Source organism: Solanum verrucosum, unplaced genomic scaffold (assembly GCF_900185275.1).
Source record: "Solanum verrucosum unplaced genomic scaffold, falcon-dt-bn FXZP01000051.1, whole genome shotgun sequence".
Classification (NCBI taxonomy): domain Eukaryota; kingdom Viridiplantae; phylum Streptophyta; class Magnoliopsida; order Solanales; family Solanaceae; genus Solanum; species Solanum verrucosum.
The window spans coordinates 3302729-3326100 of record NW_026020110.1 but is presented as its reverse complement, the minus strand read 5'-3'; the positions used below and the strand labels follow the sequence as shown (position 1 = coordinate 3326100).

General features: G+C 32.8%; 1 protein-coding gene across 1 annotated transcript; it reads left to right on the top strand.

The window, feature by feature from the left end:
- Positions 1-8181: 8181 nt before the first annotated feature.
- On the top strand, positions 8182-18020 carry LOC125825326 (uncharacterized). Its single transcript, XM_049504670.1, has 7 exons — positions 8182-8887; positions 9092-9355; positions 15359-15875; positions 16279-16478; positions 16833-16945; positions 17038-17178; positions 17462-18020. The coding sequence occupies exons 1-7, from the start codon at positions 8378-8380 to the stop codon at positions 17541-17543; spliced, it is 1827 nt and encodes a 608-aa protein (XP_049360627.1). The 5' UTR covers positions 8182-8377; the 3' UTR covers positions 17544-18020.
- Positions 18021-23372: the final 5352 nt, after the last annotated feature.

The following is a 23372-nucleotide window of genomic DNA, read 5'->3' as shown; positions in this document are numbered from 1 at the left end:
CACGGTGAGATTTTTATATAATTAAATCAAATGTGTATATTAAAATTTTAAGCTAGTAGTATATATATGTTGGACCTATAATTTTAAAATTTAACGATTCAGTGTTAAGAACGTAAATATCAAACTGATCAAATTTATATCTTGGATGCATTTTTTCGTAATAGTGCACCCATCCTTCCAAAATCCTGGATACGCCTCTGATTCGACCCCGACTCTTCGTTGGATTTTTTTATATACTAACGATGATTGCTCACTCTTTGAATTGATTTTGGAGGGTGAATTGAGCATTATCAGTAGCCTATATAAACGTTGAGCATTCTCTAAAGAAAGTATTCTCCTTCAATATTTCCTAAAAATTGGTATCAAGCTAGTTTTTTCGTTCTTAATCTGGGTTAGGTGAAGAAAAAATATTGCATCCAAAACAAATGAAGGTGTTGATTCTTTAATTTTTCTTACTCCATTTTTTGATGGAAATGATTTTGAATATTGGAAGATAAGAATGAGAACACATCTGAAAGTTGAAGGTTTGTGGACTATTGTTGCAAATGACTTTGAAGAGCCAAAAAATTGCACAGGAGTCATGAATATTGTAATTAATGAAATGAGAAATCATGGTGATACAACTTCTGACCAACAAGTTATCAAAAAGATTTTAATTAGTGCCATAGAGAAATATGAGTTTATTGTTTCTATCACTGAGGAGACGAAAGATCTTTCAAAGCTTTCCTTCAAAGAGCTAGTTGAATCATTTCGTGTACATGAGAAGCGAAGATTTTTTCATGAAGATTAACCCAAAGAGACGACGTTCCAGTCCAAAACCAATGAGAATTCTCAAAATTTCTTAAAAAATCAACAAAAGAAGAAGTACAATTCAAAAAAAAAAAAAAAAAGTAGGATTGTGATGTTCTTCTAAGAATGTTGAAGAAAAAAGTGAGAAAAGTACTAGTTTTTTTTATAAAATTTGCAAAATGAGTACGTAATCACAATGCAGAAAAATGTTGGCACACAGGCAAGCCTAAATGCTACTTTTGTAAAAAAATTGGCCATATTGAGAAGGATTGCTAGCACAAGCAACAAGAGCAAGCAAAATTTTGTGAAGGCAAGGAGGAAGAAAAGGAAGAAAACATTTTCTTTGATTCTCAATCTGATGCTTCAGCAAAAAAAAATACTGAATGGTATATTAATAGCGGTTGTAGCAATCACATGACTAGAGATGAAAATACTTTCCTCTCAATTAATAGTAGCATCACTACTAACATGAGAATGGAGCCTTAGTTAATGCAAAAGGTAACAATTTCGATCAACATAAAAGGGAACGGTAAGTAAATTCATGATGTTCTTTATGTATCTGACTTGATAGAAAATTTGCTTAGTGTTGGTCAACTCATGGAAAATGTTTATTCACTTGTGTATATAGATAATTATTACAATATTTATGATAAAATTGAGTCAAATCAAGTCATTGCTGAAGTAAGGATGATGAAAAGAAACCTTCCTTTACAATTTCATTACAATGCATTAAAAAATGAAGTGGTAGATGATTCATGGCTTTGGTACAAAAGATTTGGTCACTTAAATTTTCATGGTTTGAAGCTTGTCAAGCAAAAGACATGGTGCAAAGCCTTACTGAGATACATACTGAGGTGGATCCATGTGAAGGTTGTATAATGGGAAAGGAACATAGAAAGTCTTTTTCAAAAGGGATGTCTTAGAGAGCAAGTGTACTTTTGAAACTAATCCATATCAACAATTGCGGACCACTGAAGAATCCAACTCTAGGTGATTAAAGGTATCTCCTTATCTTTATTGATGATTTTTCAAGAATGACTTGGGTTTATTTCTTGAAAAAACAATCAGAAACATTTGCTACGTTCAAGAAATTTAAAGCCTTTGTTGAGAAGCAAAACGACTGTGATATGAGGTCAAAAACGTATATTTTTATCATTATTTACCTCACATTTAATATTTATATTTGTCCCTTTTAAGCATGAATTTTATGGATTGTGCATAATAGTATATTTTATTTGTAGGATCTAAATTGGTGTAAAGATAGAGAAGTTTGGAGCTAAAATACATTAAAGATGGAAGGTTGAAGGTTGAAGAAAGAAATCAAGCAAACAACTTAATGAATTAAATTCAATATAATAATATATAAAATATAAAGTTGCAAAGTTCAAATAGGAAAAGAGGATGCTTCCACATGGCAGCAGTGGAATACACCTTCATATTGTTGAAGTCGTGCAGCACTGAGGCGGTCACAGTTCACGTGTACAATTGGCAAATCCAATTTTGTTCGGTTTTGGGTTCCTAATTTGATTTGGACTCAGTTATTTTATTGAGGATTTTCTACATCTATAAATAGTCTATAAAAATAATAATTATGGAAAGGTACTTTGTATGAAAAAGTTGTCAATACTTTTTAGGGTTCTTTTCTTCTTTCTTTTCTTAGAGATTAGTGATTAAACAACCTAGTTTTGGGGTTGTAGCTATGGATTGATTGTTGAATATTGAAGGTTTTGAATTAATTTTTGGTTATCATTATAAGTTACTTTTATATTCTTGTTTTAGTATTTCATGCTTGATCACCATAGAAATAAATATATTGTCTATTCTTAAAATCAAGAAAGGAGAGGTGTAGATAGGCCAGAGAATATAGAAAGTTCGATCATCCATTGAGTTGATGTGTGTTTAGGAGGGACGGCTGGATGAACAACTTGCTCGGTTACGAAACAGGATGAAATATAAATGCTCGCCAGCTAGACCTGCTATCTGATGAGTCCACAATTTGGACTCATTTAGGGCTTTATTTTGATAGAAATAGTGTCCTCGAATGCTTATTTTGTCTCAATATCTGATGAAAACTCTTAAGTTTCAGGTATTTGAAGTTTTAGTAGAACCATGGACACTGAGGCGCAAAAAGGAACAAAAAGGCTGGAAAGAACGAAGAAGCTGAAGCCTGAGCATCGCCAAACATCTTTGGCGATTTGCTGAAACAACAAACTCCGCCCTTTGTTCCAGTATGTGAATCCCCTAAAGGAAGAGGATCAAGAAGGCGATGAGAGGAGCAGTCGGCGCTTCGCCAAATAGTTCCGCGAAGCAGTACTATACCGCCCAACGGTCCAGAACGTGAAGACGCTGAAGGCAAACAATAAATGGCGATGAGAGAAAAGATGGGCGAGTCGCCGAATCACTCGACTAATTTCACCGAGCTATCCGCCATCACTAATTTCTAATGGCTATAAATACTAAACTTGTTATTAATTTTAGTAGTTCCGAACCATTTTTATATTGTTCACAATAGAATAGTTCTTTTTAGATATTTTTCTCTCAAGTTTGGAGAGGGTTTTGTGGGAGTCTTGAAGAGAGAAGGATTTCATCTTCCCCAAGTTGGAAGTGGGTCTTCTCCATTCTTCTTCCTTTGCTTAAATAAATGTTTAATTTCTTATACCCATTTGATTTTAGTATCATTTTAGGTGTATTTTGTTATTTCTTGATGTGTGGCAAAAAAACCCCATTCTTGGGGTGTGATTTAACAAATATGTGTTGATATTGTTGTTGGGTCTTGCTTGTTGATAGGCTAGATGTATTTTAATGGTGATTTCACCTAGTGATTGTGGTTTAATTCAATGGGTTTGTAGTTGCAAATACAAAATCACCCATGTGTTTTCGGCTTGCCCGAGAGGGAGGTCGCGAAACCAAGACCACTAGACTGATGGCCTAAGGAGTGGGTCGACATGAGGTTCAGCCTGAGAGGGTGAGCCCTAGTCCCATATCCTAACACTCAGCTCGAGAGAGTGAGTGGGGTAAGGCGTAGGCTGGTCTTCATGCGGCAGATGGGTGTCCGAGAGGAACCCATTTGAAATGGGGTAAGTTGCCTGAGAGGGATCTTATTTACATTTAAAGCTTAGCCTAGTCACTATTATTTTGCAAATTTTCTATCGAAAGCATGTACCGAACGATTTATCTCAGCTTGTATTGCAGTCACACCCCAAGAACTTCTCCCCATACTTGATTATCTTGTTATTTTTTTGTTGTTTTTACTACTTGTGACAAAACCCCCATTTGATATTTGACACTTTCGTGTCACCTCCTTTAATTTACTATGTTTTTGTTCGTCAATATCTTTAGCTACGACTAGTTAGAACGTAATTTTATTTTTCTATCAGTTCTCAAAACCACTCCCTTGGGACACGACCCCAACCTTTAGTTGGGTTACTATACTATCGACGATCGTAGACACTCATACTGTAGGTTAGTGTCGTTGGTCACGATAAACATCACTATCCCCGCTCAACGATATAGTTAGACAACTAATTGGAGTAGGCGACTAGAGGTCGAGAGACCCGACTCATACAATTAACCCTGTAAATCAATAACTTGATAACCAAAATTAGTTCATTGCCTGAAATGCGATACATGAAATTCGATATATGTTGTTGCCCTTTAATTTTCTAAATCACTATAAGAAATTTTATTATTTCATTCCTGCATTCTTTTCTTTACAAATAAAATTCAAACTCTTTTGACACTCTTAAATAAATAATAAGAGTAGTATAAATTTAGTAAAAATAATTAATTGACAAGTCATTTGGGTTCGATAATCCAGTTCTTTTAAGTGCCACTATATTACTTGCGTGACCACGTATACTTGCGTGTGCAACTGGGAGCAACAAGCTGCAGCATCAAAACCATTTGCACTAATAGAAGAGGTGAATATACAAAACAAAAATTTGAAGAATATTGCAAAAATGAAGACATTCAGAAGCAACATAGAATGGGGTACACTCCTCAACAAAATGGTGTATCTAAAAGAAGAAATAGAACAATTGTTGAAATAGTCAGAACTATGATGAATGAGAAAGGGCTACCAAAATATTTTTGGGCAGAAGCAGTACATACAACGGTGTACATCCTCAACAGGTGCCTGACAAAGGCATTGAAGCACAAGACACCAGTTGAAGCTTGGAGTGGAATGAAACCTTTTGTTAGTCATTTAAATTTTTTGGGTGTATTTGTTATGCTCATATACCTGCAGAGAAAAAAATTGAATGAAAAAAAGTTAGAAATGTATATTTCTTGGTTATAGTGATGTGACAAAAGGTGATAGGCTTCTCGATATCAAAACTAACAAACTTGTTGTTAGTAGAGATGTCATTTTTGATGAAAAACATAATGAAATTTGAAGAATAAAAAGGTAGAGATCATATCTTTTGATGTGTCAAATCAAGAAAAGGATGAGGAAGAAGAAGATGTCCCTCAAGGGGGAGAAATCTCAGATTCAGATGATGAAGAACTGCCTCCAAGAGGAACAAAAATGTTGAGTAACATTTATCAGAGATGTAACTTTTTCGGTGTTGAGCCAAAAAATTACGAGGCAATAAAGCATGATGTTTGGAAGAAATCCATGACAGAAGAAATTCGAATGATTGAGAAGAATAATACTTCGGAGCTTATTTCTATACCCAAAGAAAGAGAAATTGTAAGTCTAAAATAAATTTACAAAAATCAAACTCAATCAGGAAGGAAATATTGAAAAGCACAAAGCAAGGTTGGTTGCTAGAGGTTTCATGCAAAAACCAGGTATTGATTTTTATGAAACTTTCTCTCCATTTTCTCGTCTTGAAACAATTAGAATTGTGATTGATGTTGTTGCACATAAGAAATTGAAGATTTTTCAACTTGATGTTAAATCTGCATTTCTTAATGGAAAACTTGATGAATAGATTTATGCTGAGCAGCCTCAAGGATTTTTTATTCACAGAGGAGAAGAGAATATGTACAGGCTGAAAAAGCTCTTTATGGGCTGAAATAATCTCCAAGAGCCTGATACAATGAAATTGATTCATGCTTTCTGAAAAATAATTTTCAGAAAAGTAGAGAAGTAAAAACGAAGCTACTTTGTATGTAAAGAAAGAATATGTCAGCATTATCATTGTTTATCTCTATGTGGATGATATACTCTTTAAAGAAAATGATGTGAAGATGATGCAGAAATTCAAGAAAAATATGATGCAAACCTATGAAATAAGTTATCTTGGGTTGCTACATTATTTTTTGGGCATCAAAATTTCTCAAGGAAAGAAGACATTTTTATTTCTCAAAATAAGTATACTAAAAGTATTCTTCAAAAATTTAAAATGATGGATTGTAGGTCTATGGACATACCATTACTAGCAAATGAGAAGTTCATAAAAGATGATGGAGCAAAGAAAACTAATAGCTCACTTTACAGGAGTTTGATTGGAAGCCTGTTATATCTTACTTCAACAAGACATGACATTATGTTTGCTGCTAGTTTATTATCCAGATTCATGCAAGAACCAAGCCAAGTGTATTTTAAAACTGCAAAGCGCAATCTACGCTACTTGCAAGAAACAATGAATTATGGAATAATGTACAAAATTGGTGGAGATTTGGACTTAATTGGTTATTCTGATAGTGAGAGGGCTGAAGTATAGATGACATGAAGAGTACTTCTGGTTATGCTTTTTTATTTGGTTCAAGTATTTGTTCTTGGTTATCCAAAAAGCAAAGTGTTGTTGCTCAATCCATTGTCGAAGTAAAATATATCTCAACAGCTAAAGCTACTTATCAAGCTATTTGCTTAGGAGAATTTTTGAAGACATTGGTGAAAATTAAAAAAAAGAGGGATTGTTTTGTATTGCGATAACAAATCAGCGATTGCCATTGCCAAGAATCCAGTCAACCATGAAAGATTGAAGCGTATTTCCATCAAGTATCATTTTATCCGAGAAGTACAAGACAAAGACGAAATCCAGTTGCATTATTGCTAGACAAGAGAACAACTTGTTGACATCTTCACCAAAGCACTTCCTAGAGAAAAAAATTGCTATCTTCAAGAACGCATTGAGTTGTCAAGCAAATGCATTAAGGTGCAGTCACACCTTTGATTTTTAATCTTCCAATATTGTCTCTTAATTTTTCAAAAAGTCTTTTACGATTTTGTGATACATGTATCTAGTTATTTGTGCAAGATTTTTCATTTTATATTTTGAGTAATATAAATAGAGATGTAGTTGATGATTGTAATCATCTCAAGCAGTTGTAAGTAGCCTATATAAAACTTGAGCATTCTCTAAAGAAAATATTCTCCTTTTATCATATTATCATCATATCATATATTATTATAAGTGGGAAGCTCCAAAGTGGAAAGTTGAATTACCATTTTGCCCCTCTACTAAATTAAAATTTGATTAAATATAAATATTTTAATTACATAATGGTAGAATTTGAAGTCCTTAAGCCCTTTAATAATTAAATTATCAGTTTCTTGATAAATGAACAATTGATATTGCTTTTAATCGTAATCATAAATCTCTTAATGGAAGAATTTGAAAAGTTATGATATGGAAAGTCATTTATCACCTTAATGTAGAAATCAATTTCAAAATTAAAATTTGAATTTAAAGGGTCATTTCCTAATGATATTTAAAAACCAACTTACAAAGATGGAAGCTCACAATAGGAAATCGAATTAAGGAAATTGCACAATTCAACATGAGAAGATAAGAGAGTAAGAACTTGCAAGTGAGGATAACCAAAAAAAATGCTGAAAATTGATAATCAAGAAGAAAAAATAGCAGCAGAAAAAAAGAGAATAAATTTTATACATATGTAGTATTAAATAGTGAATAGTCTTATGTTGATATATTCTCTCTAACAATAACAAAGTTTTCTTTTTAGAGTATGAGGACTTTCTTTGCAATATTCTCAACTTTTGTTCTTGCTTTCGTTCTCCATTATAGAATTTTTCTTCCATGAAGCATTTAAAATTGTATGGGTGGTTGGACTTGAAGTATAGATATCAATTTAAGGTATATGTAGAAATTTTCTTATTGTGCATTTAAATGAGAACCATTAATCATTTTTGGTATTCATTTTTGCACATACTAATATATCATATGTTTGGACCTAATAACATAAAAATGTAACTCATTATTTTAATTACCAAACTAAATTTTGCAGGTTCATCAAATGTCTAATCATTTGACATACAATAAAGAAGTTATTTGAATACATTGATTGTTCATCGATTTTAAATTATATTTTTTGTTTGAATAGCTTGTGATACTGATTAAAATGTGATTTTGACAGTAATTCATACGTTTCACTGGCGTCCAGGACTAGTATTTCTTATAAGGCCAGAGTTGTTTCAATTGTACTTGGTGCCTAATTTTCTGAGTAAAAGGAACAAATTGTGGTTCAATTTCAAAAGGCAGATGCTCTTCCTGAACCAGAGGATATGCCTTGAATAAAACAAGAAAAATATCAGTCAATTTGGAAGGTTGTAGAAAGATATTTTCCCTCCAAGCTTCTTATCCCACCAAGCTTCTTGTCTAAAAATCAAGCTATAGCAATGGCATCCACTTTTTCTTCTTTACAAACCATTAATTCTTCAATAACCAATTTCCCTTGTGTACCAATTATAAAGAAACCAAAGTTGCATATTTCCTTGTCAAAAACGTCGATTTCTTCTCTTAGAGTAGAGTGTTGTAGTAGTAGTACAAAGACATACAATGAGGATGAAGAAATGGATAAGATTAGAAGGCTACAAAATGGATCGGATGTTCGTGGTGTGGCCTTGCAAGGTGAGAAAGGTAGAAGTGTAGATCTTACACCACTTGCTGTTGAGGCAATAGCAGAAAGCTTTGGTGAATGGGTGATTAAAGGGTTGAACAATAAGGAGAAAGTTGTTATGGTTTCTCTTGGAAAAGACCCTCGAATTTCGGGTAATACATTGAGTGTTGCTGTATTTTCTGGGCTTGCTAGGGCTGGTTGCATGGTCTTTGACATGGGACTTGCAACAACACCAGCATGCTTCATGAGCACTATTCTTCCTCCATGTCAATATGATGCCTCAATAATGGTACGTAGAAGAATTACTCTCATTGTTTATTTTTACTTCATGACCACAATGGACATTGCATTCCCTTTAAAAAAAAATTAAAAGAAGGAAGTGCATATTTCTCTATATTAAATGGACTTAAGAAATGACATTTGATAACTCTTTAATTCCAACTGACTTTTTTAAGATCACAAGATTAAAAAATATTTTCTTACTTGGATGCAGATGACTGCTTCTCACTTACCCTACACTCGAAACGGTCTTAAATTCTTCACAAAAAAAGGAGGTTTAACGTCAGTGGAAGTGGAGGAAATATGCGAAGAAGCAGCTCGTAAATATGCAAACAGGTTCACAAAAGTGTCAACGACACTACCGACGCGTCCGACTAAGGTAGATTTCATGAGCAGTTACGCGAAGCATCTACGAGATATTATAAAAGAAAGAGTGAACCATCCTAACCATTATGACACTCCCCTCAAAGGATTTCAGGTTCTTCTCTATTTTACTTATATCTTTTGTTTTATTGCATGTCCCTCACACAAACCTTATCTAACTACATGAGGACAATAGTGACCATAAAACTTAATTCATATCCTTTTTTTTTGGACTTTCTAACTCTTTCACCTCCTTTTTATTACTGCCTAGTCCACCATAAAATTAAAATATACTACATATTTCATTACACAACTAAAGTATAACTTACCTATATATTAAAAAAAAAAAACACCAAGTTACACCCAATTATATATGACCTTAGTTTAAAAATGGGTGGTCTTCAAATACTTAGCCATGGAGTGAAACTAAACATCAACCCTTTTTAGGAGGTCAGGTCATGAGGTGAGAAAGTGTTATGTTAGTCATGGGGACTTTTTTCAATTGCTATTTTGCTTCATTACTAAAATTGACATTTACAAAACTCTATGGACATCAATTTAATATAAAAATATTTTTTTAACATGAAAAATTATGTATCGAAATCTTAAAATTCGGTATATATATATATATTACTTTTCCCAGAATTGGCTTGAAAAGCCAGTCTTCCAGTCGTTTGTTCTGGGTCTCAAAAACAATATAAAAGATAAAATAAAATCATAAGTCAAATAAATGAAGGAAAAAATTATATTCATGAGTTTAACGCTAATATGTTGCTATCACTCTTAACTAAAAGAAAATATTTAATAGTTCATCGCTAATTCGTCGCTAATATGTTGCTATCACGGCGTAAAAATGATTTTTTCTAAATTTGAAATATTTTTTAATATCAATTTTTTTTTTTAAATTGACGGGGGTGGCCTAGGGGCGGGGTAGGGGTAGAGAGTGACGTAAAAATGAAATTTTTTAAATTTGAAATATATTTTAAAAATGATTTTTTAAAAAAAATTGACGAGGGGGGGGGGGGGGGGGTCGTGGTGTCAAGGTATGGAGTAGGGTAAAAAATGAAATTTTAAAAATGGGTGGCAAGGGTTGGTTGAGGAAAAAAAAATCTTAAAATTTGAAATATTTTTCAAAAATAATTTTTAATTTTTTTTTATTGTTTTGAGGAGTGGGTTTGGTTTGGGGGTAAGGGTAGGGGTAAAAAATATTTGAAATTTTAAAAATAAGAAAATTTATAAATTTAATTTATTTTTTTTGGATGGGGAGGGTTGAGTATGGGGTAGGGTAAGAAAAAATATTGTAAGTACTTTTGGAAAATGTTTTCTTTAATTTTTGAAGGGAAGTCGGTTTCCTTAAATTTGAAGAAAATGAGTTGATTTAAAAAACATTTAAAATAACCAAACATGAAAAAATTTAAAAACATTTTTCAGAAAATGTTTTCTTTCATACCAAACACACCCATAATCTTTTGTTAAATACCCTACAAGCTTTACTTGTGACTTGTGAGTAGCCCAAAAATACTTCTCCATTACTCTTGACATCAATTTTTTCTAGAGATTCCTTTCCATTATTATGAATAAAACATTTAGGGGTCGTTTGGTACAAAGATTAATAATGCAGGGATTAGTAATGCTGGGATTAGTATGCAGAGATTAATAGTGCAAGGATTAGTAATAAATGGTTTATTTTTATTAAGTGTTTGGTTCATTATTTCCCACTTCATCTTGTGTTTGGATTAAAACTTTATAAAAAACTTCTTTCCAATTATACCCTTGAATTATTATGTAATTGAGTTAAGGTAAATAATTGCTGGACAATATTATTTTTTTATGGCCTTCTAACTAGCTATGAGAAGAACATTTTTGTTGTCATGGTTGTCTTTTTTTTCCACTTAAATTATTTGAGGATAAATAATTATCATCTTAGCAAATTGTTCACTTACAAAATGTCAATTTTCAATTTAAAAAAGATAAACTATATATCACTTTAAAAATTGAAAAGGCGGTAAACAATAGTAAAATTGAATAAATCATCTACATTTATACATAAAAATTGCAAGTTGTAGTTTTAATATGTATGCAATTTTATTAATTGTTCAAAATAAAAATAAAATAATATATATATATATATATATTGTGTTAATTTGTATTGGATTTATTTAGTAACAAACAACTCTCTCTAAATAATTTGCAAGCTAATTTATAAATAAATTTACTAGTACAAATATAAAACATAAAATAAACAAAATAATTAAAATGATTTGAGAGATATTTTTATCTTTACATAGACTTATCCCATGGTATTATATTCTATGTATTACTAATACCTCCAAATAAAAGGTATTAATAATACATCCTATAATACCCCTTACATCCAAAGAATCTTATGACTTATACTTGGCTTTGTACATTTGAATAAATCATAGGAAATTTTTTCTAGAAGTGGTCAACTCATGCATCTATTAAATTATGTAACATGCAGAGTTATAGCTTCAACCCATTAATGACTAGCTGGATTGATAGAAATCATTATGATTATAGCTATGTATTCAAAGACCCATTTTTCCTTTCAGCCACTTTATTTTACTATGGAGCCCTAGGTATAAAGAAGTTTGATCAGAATCATGAGTGGTACAATATTATAGTATTAATTTTGTATTTTCAAACTCTGTTCCTTGGTTAGATCTTATGGATGTAAGTTGATTTCCTAGAATCTTTTCCAACTTTGTTACTAAAGTACTCCCTTGTCTCTAATTACTTGTATATTTATGCTTTAATAGTTGTCCCTAATTACTTGTCCATTTTGACAAATTAAGAAAGAACAATTTTTTTTACCTATTATGCCCTCAATTAATTACTTTAAAAAAGGTAAAACTTTTGAAAATCTTAAGTTTTTAATTCACCTGCTTCATAATTAATAGGGATAAAATGGTAAACTCATTATGTTTATATTATTTTCTTAATAAGTGTATCAATTCAAAAGTGGACAAGTATTTAGGGACATGGGAGTATTAAATACTTCAAAAGCATCTTTGTATGTGGTTGCAACTTCACCTGACTACTACTAGGTCCAGTTAGACTATAAGGAACTAAACAATGGCTTGCTTTGGGGACCAATATCTAAATTTGGAAAGAATTTTTTTGGTAGAAAATATAATAATTTCTTTTATCTTTTAATGTGGAAATTGTTGTGATGATTGAAATAGATTTTAGGTAATTGTAATATCCTTTCTTATGTGGCAATCTAGTTTGTTGCTTCATTTATATCCCAATAACTAACATGAACTCACATTATATCTATATCTATCTATATTATTTTAAAAGCATGAACTCCTAACTTGAATATTAAATTACTATAATTCCCTAATTTAGGTTGTGGATTTTTCGATGAGTTGTGACTTTTCCGATAAATTGTGACTTTTTCCAAAGGGTTGTGATTTTTCGATGAGATGTGACTTTTCCAATGAATTGTGACTTTTTCAATAAGTTTTGACTTTTCCAAAGGGTTGTGACTTCTCGAAAAGGTCATGACTTTTCAGATAAGACACAAAAAACACTTGGTCATACTACTCTTTGATGACTATAATTAGAGGAGCTTCCTCTCATTTTTCAACCACAATTTTTTTTTTAAAATCTTCTACTCTTCTTCTTGCATTTAGAATTTTTTTGTTTGATTTATTGACGTCGAGTGAGTTCGAAGTTTAGCGGATTATGGGGCACTATTCTGATGAAGTAAATCATTCTATCCTAATAGGGTATATTCCATAACTTCGAGTACTTGAGGAAAATAATTTTAATTATAAAATATTTATTTTTTTGCTTAATATATACATTAGTATGTAATGTTCCAATATATGAAGTTAACATGATGTAGTCTAATTTCATTTGTTTTTGTTAACAATTTCTCTTGTGATGTAATATATGTTTCTGAATATTTTTTTCCAAAATTTAATGAATTTTCATGATTTGTTTTTTTTAATGCTCAAGACAAAAGAATGAATTTATTTATCAATGCTACTTATGTGATTGAGATTGTCAAGAAATTTGCTTCAAAATAGTTATTACTATATAAACATTGTCCTTTTGTTTTACTTATTTACTATTTCTTGATATTTAAGTATTTTTGACGAAGAGAAGTTCATATGACTTGTAATAACGCAAGTTGAAGTTTGTATTAATTTTATTATTATTTTTTATTTGATAGCTAATTTTGTAAGATAAATATTTTCATTAATGCAAATATATATATTTGTATTTGGGTAGGTATTTTTATTTAAATTAAATTATTATATATGTCACAAATGTATTATCAAGTTAACAAGGTCTTCTAACTTCAAAATATATTATTTTAAAATATTTTGAGTTATTTTTATTTTAAAAGAAAAAACACTCACAACAAATGTGAAAATATGTGAATATATATGAATCATTAAAAATTAATTATTTACAAAATAAATTTTATATTCAGTAATATGGAATAAACATTTACATTTAGTCCCTACACTAAATTAAAATCTAATAACTAAAAAAAATAGTAACATTAATTAAAAGTCGTATTTATTTATGTACGTATAAAATTTATTAGAAATTCAGCTATTGCACGTTAATTCTTCAGTTATAACATTATAAATTCTCTTAGTTATTACTAATTATTGCAAATGTTGTTCACACCTTTTTACATTATTAGGTATAATATTATGAATTCCATAGTTACATTAAATTATATTTCTATCTTTCATCTTTCATCTTTCCTTATATTAACTTTTGACCAATAATTTTTCATATTATTACACCGCCCCTATATATGTGATATCATGTTGTTGTTATTTTTCCTTTGACGAATCATACTTGGTTGAATAAATTGAAATAATTTACAAGTATATGAATTATATCTTTATTGGGTGTAAGATGAATAGGTGATTATATATATGATTTCACACATAGAATATATTCTTTAATTTTAATTTTAGTCTTTCTGGTAAAAAAAAAAAAAAATCTTTCTCAGTTAGCTATGGACAGTCAAATAACTATCTTTGATTTATTTACACAATCAATTAATCGAGAAGTCAAGTATGAGAGCCAGCAACAAGAACGTCATCTTTTATGTTGTAACTGATAAAATAAAAATTAATATACAAAAAATAGTTCTAAAAGAAAAAATATAGTTATTCTCTTCACATGTTCATATGGCATCTAAAGAGTTTAACGTGGAATACACGTTCAAAACACATCTGGTTAGATGACAAGAAAAATACACAGCAAATATCATCTATAACGTAATATTAGTGAGATACGACTACTTACATGATTGAACTTCATCAAATTGAAATAAATATATACATTATTGTATTTAACTAATAAGAATTTTCATTGACGATCTTCATATAGGTTCGCGTGAATAAAAGATATAAATGATAATCCACATTGAACATTCACAAAAGAATCTGCAATATTATTTTGTGCTAAGCTCTTCGCCTAAATAGGTAATACTATTTACTATAACATATATTTTCTGAATTGGTAATCACGTGCAATGCACGTGTCAAAAAATTAGTATATATATATGTGATCAAAGATTGAAAATGCAGATAATTGTTAATGTTGGAAATGGATCAGGAGGGAGTTTTACATGGGGTGTGTTAGATCAAGCTTTATTCTCACTTTACTCAAATGTGATCTGGTTCAATTTACTGGCTTGATTAATTTTAAGGAGTGTACAATAGTACTACTGTTAAGATATCCCACTTCGGTAGATGGACGGAAATTTGATCTCCTTATATAGACAAACCTCTCTACATTAGCTAGTTTTTGGGATTGAGTTAGGCCTATGTGTTATATTTTTACATATTATCAGAGTCAGACTCATCTTGATTTGTTATTCCACCGATGATGGGGCCCTTATTTAGAAGTGTTCACCCTCAAGTTGAGGTCTGGGCGTGTGGTGTTAAGATTTCCCGCATCGGTAAAGAGATAAGAATCTGGTCCCCTTATATGGACTTAGACAAACCTCCCTTCATGAGCTAGCTTTAGGGTTGAAAATGCAGATACTTGTATCATTATTTGTGGCTAGTGAAATTGTTTTTTCTATCATTTATGTGATGAAAGGTTGAAAATGCAGATAATTGTAAATGCTGGAAATGGATCAGGAGGGTTCTTTACATGGGATGTGTTAGACAAGCTTGGTGCAGACACATTTGGATCTCTCCACCTAAATCCAGATGGAATGTTCCCTAACCACATCCCTAACCCAGAGGACAAAATAGCCATGTCCTTAACAAGAGCCGCTGTGCTTGAAAACAATGCTGATCTCGGTATTGTTTTTGATACAGATGTTGATCGTAGTGGTGTAGTAGATAGTGAAGGAAATCCTATCAATGGTGACAGGCTCATTGCACTAATGTCTGCAATTGTTCTCAAGGAACATCCTGGAACCACTATTGTCACTGATGCTCGTACAAGTATGGCCTTAACTAAATTTATTACAAATAAAGGAGGCCAACATTGCTTGTATCGAGTTGGTTATAGGAATGTCATTGACAAAGGTGTCAATCTTGACAAGGATGGTGTTGAAACACATCTCATGATGGAAACTAGTGGCCATGGTGCTTTGAAAGAAAATCACTTTCTTGATGATGGTAAAAATTAACTACTTTCTAATTTTCAATTATTTTAAGTAGGGACAAAGGACAAATATACCCCGAACTATCGTAAATGGTATATAAATACCCTCCGTCATACTTTTGGGACATTGGTGCCCCTTCCGTCCAAAAACTAGAACCTATATACCATTCACTCTAACGAAAGACTAAATAAGGATACGTGGTGCAATCTTATCCATCGGGTCAAGGGATAAAATTATGACACGTGTATGTCCGTTAGTATAAAGGGTATATATGTTCTAGTTTTTGGACGTCAGGGACACCAATGTTCCAAAAGTATGATGGAGAGTATCTACATACCATTTATGATAATTCGGGGTATATTTGTCCTTTTTCCCTTTTAAATATACTTCTTTCATGGTTCCTTTTTTATTTCTAGGTGCTTACATGGTTGTGAAAATTATCATTGAAATGGTAAGAATGAAGCTTGAGGGATCAGAAAAAGGCATTGGTAGTCTCATAAAAGATCTTGAAGAGCCATTAGAGTCGGCGGAACTTAGAATGGTTGTCCTTTCTGAGCCTAGATATGCTAAGGCAAAAGCATTTGAAGCCATTGAAGCATTCAGAACCTATATTGAGGTATATTTTTGATTAGTTGGTGAAAGAATGTGAACGCTTTCATAGCACATAATTGATTGGGAAAAATTTCTATATAACTTCCTTTCTTTCATCACATGTAAAAAAAAACCTTAAAGTTGTCTAACTCAGTTGTTGACGTGTGTAACCTCACTCATCTAAAAAAAAATTTAAATTGTTAGAGAGTATATATATTTGATTCTTCATTTGATAATGGACGACAATGAGATTTGACTCAGGTCTTTTGTATGCTCTCATACCATGCATATTAAAGTACATCTCATCTAAAAGTTGCTATATGGAGCGCGCATACTTTTATTTACTATATTAAGCAAATGTGTGTTCTTCACCTTTTAGCAAGGAAGTTTACCAGGATGGGAACTTGATGCTTGTGGAGATTGTTGGGTAAGTGATGGTTGTCTTGTTGACACTAATGATGATCCAACTGCAATTGATGCTTATATGTATAGGTAATAATTAATCTCATAATTTATAAGACAAAAATTTACAATATACTTTAAAGTATTGGACATTACCTAAGGAAATGTTGACTTATATTCAGGGCCAAAGTTTCATCAGAAGGAAATGAGGAACATGGATGGGTTCACCTTCGACAAAGTATCCACAATCCAAATATTGCTGTTAATATGCAATCCACAGTTCCTGGTGGATGCCAATACATGGCAAAAGTTCTAAGAGACCGGTACGTTCTTTTGTGCTACCTTATTTTCTTTTGTTGGGTTTTACCGCTACCTCTTTAATGGTTGATCCGTTTTATCTTGGGAGGATTTAATCTGCAACTTCGAGTACTTGGGGGATTAAATTTCTTAAGGACACATAGTGGGTTCTGTGGACTCGGATAGTTCTTTGTGTTTTCTTTTCATCTTTTATTATTTTTGGTTTGCTAATCTCAATACAGGAGATAACATCTTTTTGGTTTATCGTTTAACAGTTTGAATGATCACACATTTCTTATGTTTAATTAGGTTTCTCTTGCCTAGTGGAATGGACAAAATACTTGATGTCACTCAAATTGATAAGTATGCTACAAGTGGAAATCTAAGCTAAGATGCTTAAGTTCATGCTTCAAATTATGCTATCATGTGTGTCAATAATGTTCAATACACTCTATTCAATGGGAAAAAAATGAGAAACAAGAAAACAAGAAGAAGAAAAAGAGTGTGAAAGTGTATTCTTCCTTAATGGACTTGGATATTCGTATACCTTTTTCACTATTGCATATTATACTCGCTGGTGGATCCAGGGTGGTGGATCCAAGATTTGAAGGTTGTGGACGCTTCATTTTTTACGTTGAATTGTTACCATTCACATAGTATAAGTTTGAGAACTATTTGAATGCATCATGAAAAAGATTAATGAGGAAACTTTGTTTGATATTGCCATCACAAAAGAAGACCTCTAGTCACAAATTACAATTGTACTCCATGAATTTTTGTATGTTGAAATGGAAATGTGCAATAACAACATCACTTGAACTTGTGAATATCTTACGTTTAACATAGACAAATTAAACAACATTATAAATGTATAAAATTTATTTGTTATGTAGTTTATCGATGAAAAAAATTGTGATTCAGTGAAGAGAGTGTGGAGCATAGTTCAAATAATTAGAGCACGTAACTATGAATCTTTGTATCAAACTTTAGACAAAAAATAGTGTTATACTTGGTGATTTTTTTCATATTTTAAATACAAATTAATCACAATATTATTGCTTACTGTTGTGAATATCTTACACATTATTGTCACGATCCGAAATCGAGCCATGATGGCGCCAACCATAAACCCACAATAGGCAAGCCAAAATTCAACTACGAGTAATAAAAGTGAATAATCTAAAATAAAATTATGGAGAAGAAAAATAGACAAGAAATGAGGCCTTAATATAGATATATACATAAAGGTGTAAAATATACAGATGAGGCCTAAGAGTGACCAAGAAAGACAAACTATACACAAGAACCAACTCGGACATGGTGTCACCGGTACAAGAGCATCTAAGTACCAAAAGGACTATGTACAACAGTTCTTTCTAATCAAAATACAAAATACATAGATAATACTAAAGAGAAAAAACAATATATCTCAGGACACCAAGAGCTCATCACGATCCAACAACGACGGTCTCGGAAGATCTAGAATCGGCGGGGGTGGCTTGTAGTGGGTGCTGCATTAAAAAAAGATGTTGATGTGTAGTATGAGTACCAAAATACAGATTACTCAGTAAACATCTTAGGCTGACCGATCTTAGATAGTGACTATACCAATATAAGAGGCACGATAGTGCTAAGACTATGATTCAATAGATAACTGGAGACATACATGCCAACATTGACAGTGAAGATGACATAAATAATGAGCATTTTGACACCCAGAACAAGTAAATCTCAATCAGACACATAATGCAAGATGATGCAATGCACGTGTAGCCAATGCATAAAAGTAAAAGCCTGGTGAAATCCATCGAGACACTCGGAATGATCCCTTAAACTTCACAACTGATGAAATATAAGAAATTATAACTTGAAATAGGTTCTAGGGACGCCCGAAGTACTTCCTCTAACATAGAAGTATAAAAGTAAACCTCCTTTCTATCTGAAACTCTTATAAAATTAGTATTTTTCCTCGAAAATATTAGACCTCAAAAGTAAAAGTGATGAGTTTAAAGTAAATATTTCTTTGGAACAAAAACCTCAAACAAATGATGTATTTCCTTACAAAATTACAAGTTTCCTCGAGTAAAATCAACAACACGCTCCCTCAGATCCCAAAATAAGTAAAAATCATGACAAACACCATTTAAGTGTCTCAATTACACATTTCCCCGATGTTAGTTCAAATCATGTCATATGCAGATGTCGTACGCATGAGTGATGTACCATGCATTTATGCTGCTTGTAATGCTTTAAACTTGAGTTTTGCATGTATCTTAAGCATTTTTATGGCAAATTATCTATGTTTTACAGGAAAATAGATTTTGACAGTTCTGGTTGAAGATTATGGTGTAACAACTGAAGTTTGGAGTCCTACGAATCGATCTACGAGCCACAAACTTTTCTATAAGCCGTAGGAATGATTCGTATAAGGGATTAGAGGTTTTTGAATCTAAGTATGGAGCCACGAGAGAGGATTACGAGCCATAAGAACTTCTACAAGTTATAGATCCAAGTCGTAGAAAATCAAAAACTTTGGATTCCATTACTAGGACTACAATTGAGTAGGACGAACCGTGCAAAGTTCCGAGTTGTAGGACCTGCTTGTAGAAAAACTCCAGAGATATATTGAGAAATATTCTTCCATGAGAGGTGTCTACAATCCGTAGAAATACCTACGAGCCGTAGAAAAGAGTGTAGAATCTTATTTTTTCTATGTTTTTTAGTTTATTTTATTTAGGATTAGATGTCTATAAATAGTTGTCTCTTATTTATTTTATGTAGTTTTAACAGTTTGCTTTTTTTAATAGAATTAAGTTGTGAAACACTTTTCTATTTTAATTCTTGAATCATTGGTTTATATTATATCCTTGTTTATCCATTGTTACTTTGCAATTTCAACTGAAGATTCTGGAACTCACCTACTCTAATTGTAAGTTCATGATTTATCTTAACCAAATTAATATGAATTGTGATCACTCAAGCATGAGTAGTAATTCACAGCTAGGATTGTGAAAACCATGAGAAATTAATAAAGTAGACCTAATAACTAGTAATTCTTAAATAGTGATTATGCATGTATTTTTTTTCTTCACTTTTCTTGCTTTTTAATGAAGGACCATGTTAGAGGTTGTCTTATTCCTACTCGGAGGACCAAGGGGGTAACGAATGAGAAAATGAATTATGCAATGGAGATTTGAGGCTACCAACCCTCATTTTAATAGCTTGAACAAACCAAGGAATAGTTAATCTGGGGTCAAGGGTAAGGGTTAGCAAAGCATACACCCGTAGACAGACCAAGTTGCATGGTGAAATTCACTTATTTAGGTGATTATCTACTTAGGTGATACCTAACTTACCGACTTTTCATGCTAGACACTAGACAGGGTTACTACCCCGCTATGTGGAACACCATCAAGTTCCACAGGTTTGAGAGGTTCACAAGGCCTCGACCTCTTTATGTCCCAACCTAGTTTAGAGATTTCTATGAGTCCTATGCTAAGGCCTTGCCAAAAAAGAGAGAGGGAGTCATCTGAAAACCCTTGAATGAAGTTGAAGTCCGAGGAAAGAAAGTGTAGTGCCATGTCGGTGAAATAAACGATGTCCTCGGCACAAAGGGCAACAACTTGTATAATCTGCGTATGAAGCACGACCTAGACACCTTGAAGCGATGGTTAACCCCATTGATTTATGATATTACCCCTTCATGGATGGTTGACAGAGTAAAGATAGAGAAAAAGGATATGAACATCAGAGCTAGATATTGGTTCGAGTTCATCAACAGAAACTTAATGTCATCCCAGAACGAGTCAATCCTTTGGCACCCAAAGGTCATCCTAGTTGGTACCATTATTGACTGGAAAGAGATTCATGTCGGAGCCATTATTACTGAGGAGATGTTGATGAGAGCTCATCAGGAGCAGACTTCTCTCTCTTTCCCAATCTTGATCATACAACTGTGTGAGGCTGTCGGAGTTCCCTACCAGGAGAGGACAAATGTTCGTGTCACCCCTTACTCTTCCAACGACATTCGCAGGATCGGAGCAGATCATTTGAGAGATGATGCAGCTCGGAAAAAGCCGACACCACCAGACACCACTCTAATGGTAGATCCTACTATACTTGAGGCCGATAATACTCATCCTGCTCATTTGGTGGAGCCGTCAGGTACTCCTCAACCTTCTTCTATACCTTCTAGCTCAGCCACTCCATCCACCTCTTATGCACCTATCCCTACATCCCGGTCTCCCTTGACCTAGGCCTTGACATACCAGATGGGTAACCTTACCCGTTCTGTGGATGCTAGGGCGTCTAGGATAGAGAGGGATATGCTTAAGATTATCGAGAGAGATATTGAGGCAGCGATGTACCCAGTTAGGGTTGAGGTTGTGCTGAATAGAACTAATTTAGCATCATATGGGGAGAACCTCTTGAGCCAAATTATCCGTAACTTCTCACCCGTAAATCCTTTTCGAAGCATTGGTTTATTTGAATTTCCAACTTAGGCCAAAATCCTAAGTTTGGGGGGGGGGGGGGGGGTTGTGGAAAGTAAGGAGGAAAGAAAGTCAAGTGTAAAGTGAAGAAAGAAAAGTCAGACTCAACTTTGGAATTTGTTGCAAGAAGAAGGAACTCCTCCTTATTAAAAAAAAAGTGAGCAAAAAGTTTAAATTTGAAATGAAAAAGAAAGTGTGATGAAATAAAAAAGGGTGTCTAATAGATTGAAAAATAAAATAAATTTGAGGTTTGAGTCTCCAAATGAAAAGAATGGAAAGAACTTGAGAAGAGGTGAACATAAGTACAACAATACATTGAAAAGGTGAAGTCATTGAGGCAAATTGACCATACATTTACCCTCAAACCCATACCAACCTTAAAAGACCCATGAGATCTTGCATATGCTAGGTTGTGTGATGATTGAAAAATATGGACAAACCTATGGGATGAAGCTTGCATGTATTTCTCATTCGGGAGTCAGAGTTGTATTGATTCCTAAATTCTTTATTGATATGCTTTGTGAGAGACTTGATGTGAGGGAACTTGAATAATTTTGTTGAAAAAAGGTTTTGCATTAGAAAGGAAGCACTAGTGAGCTTGAGCTTGAATTGATATCGGCTAGTCATCACTTGAAGCTCTTTGATCATGATTGAGTGTTGCATATGCTTGATAGTAGTCTTTTGGTGACACTTTCATGTTAACTCTCATGAATGGGAATTGTTGTATACACCCTTGTTGAACTAATTGTATTCTTGATTTACTTGAGGACAAACAAAAGTTTAAGTTGGGGTGTGACGAGTGGTAGATTTTCACTCGTTTGAGGCATTTTTAGTTCAACAATTAGTGTCCTCAATGTCTAATCATGTCCAATTCTGATGATAATTTGATGTATTGTAGTCATGAAGGCTAAATAAAAATGCAAGAATGAATACATGAAAAAGAGGCCAAAAATATTAAAAGGAGTAAAAACTTCCAATTGACAGTCGCCTAACCAAAAGGGCGGATCACCCAAACGGCCTGACCTCGCCCTAGTTGACACTGTTCACAATTGAAAATATTCAAGGCAGTCGGCGGACTAAAACTGAAACGGTGATTTGTTGAAGCTGAATGGGTGAACTAAAAGCCCATCCCTAGGTGAGTGAATTTTGAGTAAAAATGAAAGCTAAAAAGGCGAACAAGGTGGTGATCTCAATCACCAAATGTGAAAGGATGGCTCAACCGAGTTTACCAAGTGAAGTTCAAACACCTGAAGCAAAAGAAGGGCTAGCTAAAGATCAAACGAAGATTCACCGAATGAGTTAAGCGAGCCTGACTAACGTCACAGAATGAGCCGTGTATGGAATCTTGGTCCAATTTTGGGGAAACTATAAATAGTCCAAAGAAGAGAGAAAATGTATCAGATTTTTGTATGATAATTTTGGAAAATTAGTTTTGAGAAACTTTGCTTGAATTAGTCTTTTTACCCTTTGAGAAACATTCTTAGTTTTGGGGTTTTCGAATACACACTTGTAATTGACAATTGAGGTGTGGAATCGAAGAGGGTGTTGACGATTATTGCTTAATTTCAACAATTAATGGACGGTAACATCATAGATATAATTTCTTTGCTTTTTATGATGTGTGGCTGAAAATTCCAAATCTAAGGGTGTGATTATGGGTTGGGTGTTGATTTAATTTAGTGGGTCTTGTGTTTTACCCTGTTTCATTGTTGTTCTTCCACGGATTTAAG

Excerpts from the sequence above, each read along its gene's own strand:
- LOC125825326 (XM_049504670.1), top strand. The coding sequence starts at position 8,378 with ATGGCATCCACTTTTTCTTCTTTACAAACCATTAATTCTTCAATAACC. Across the intron at positions 8,888-9,091 it reads AATATGATGCCTCAATAATG|ATGACTGCTTCTCACTTACC; the intron begins GTACGTAGAAGA and ends ACTTGGATGCAG. Across the intron at positions 9,356-15,358 it reads CTCCCCTCAAAGGATTTCAG|ATAATTGTAAATGCTGGAAA; the intron begins GTTCTTCTCTAT and ends TTGAAAATGCAG.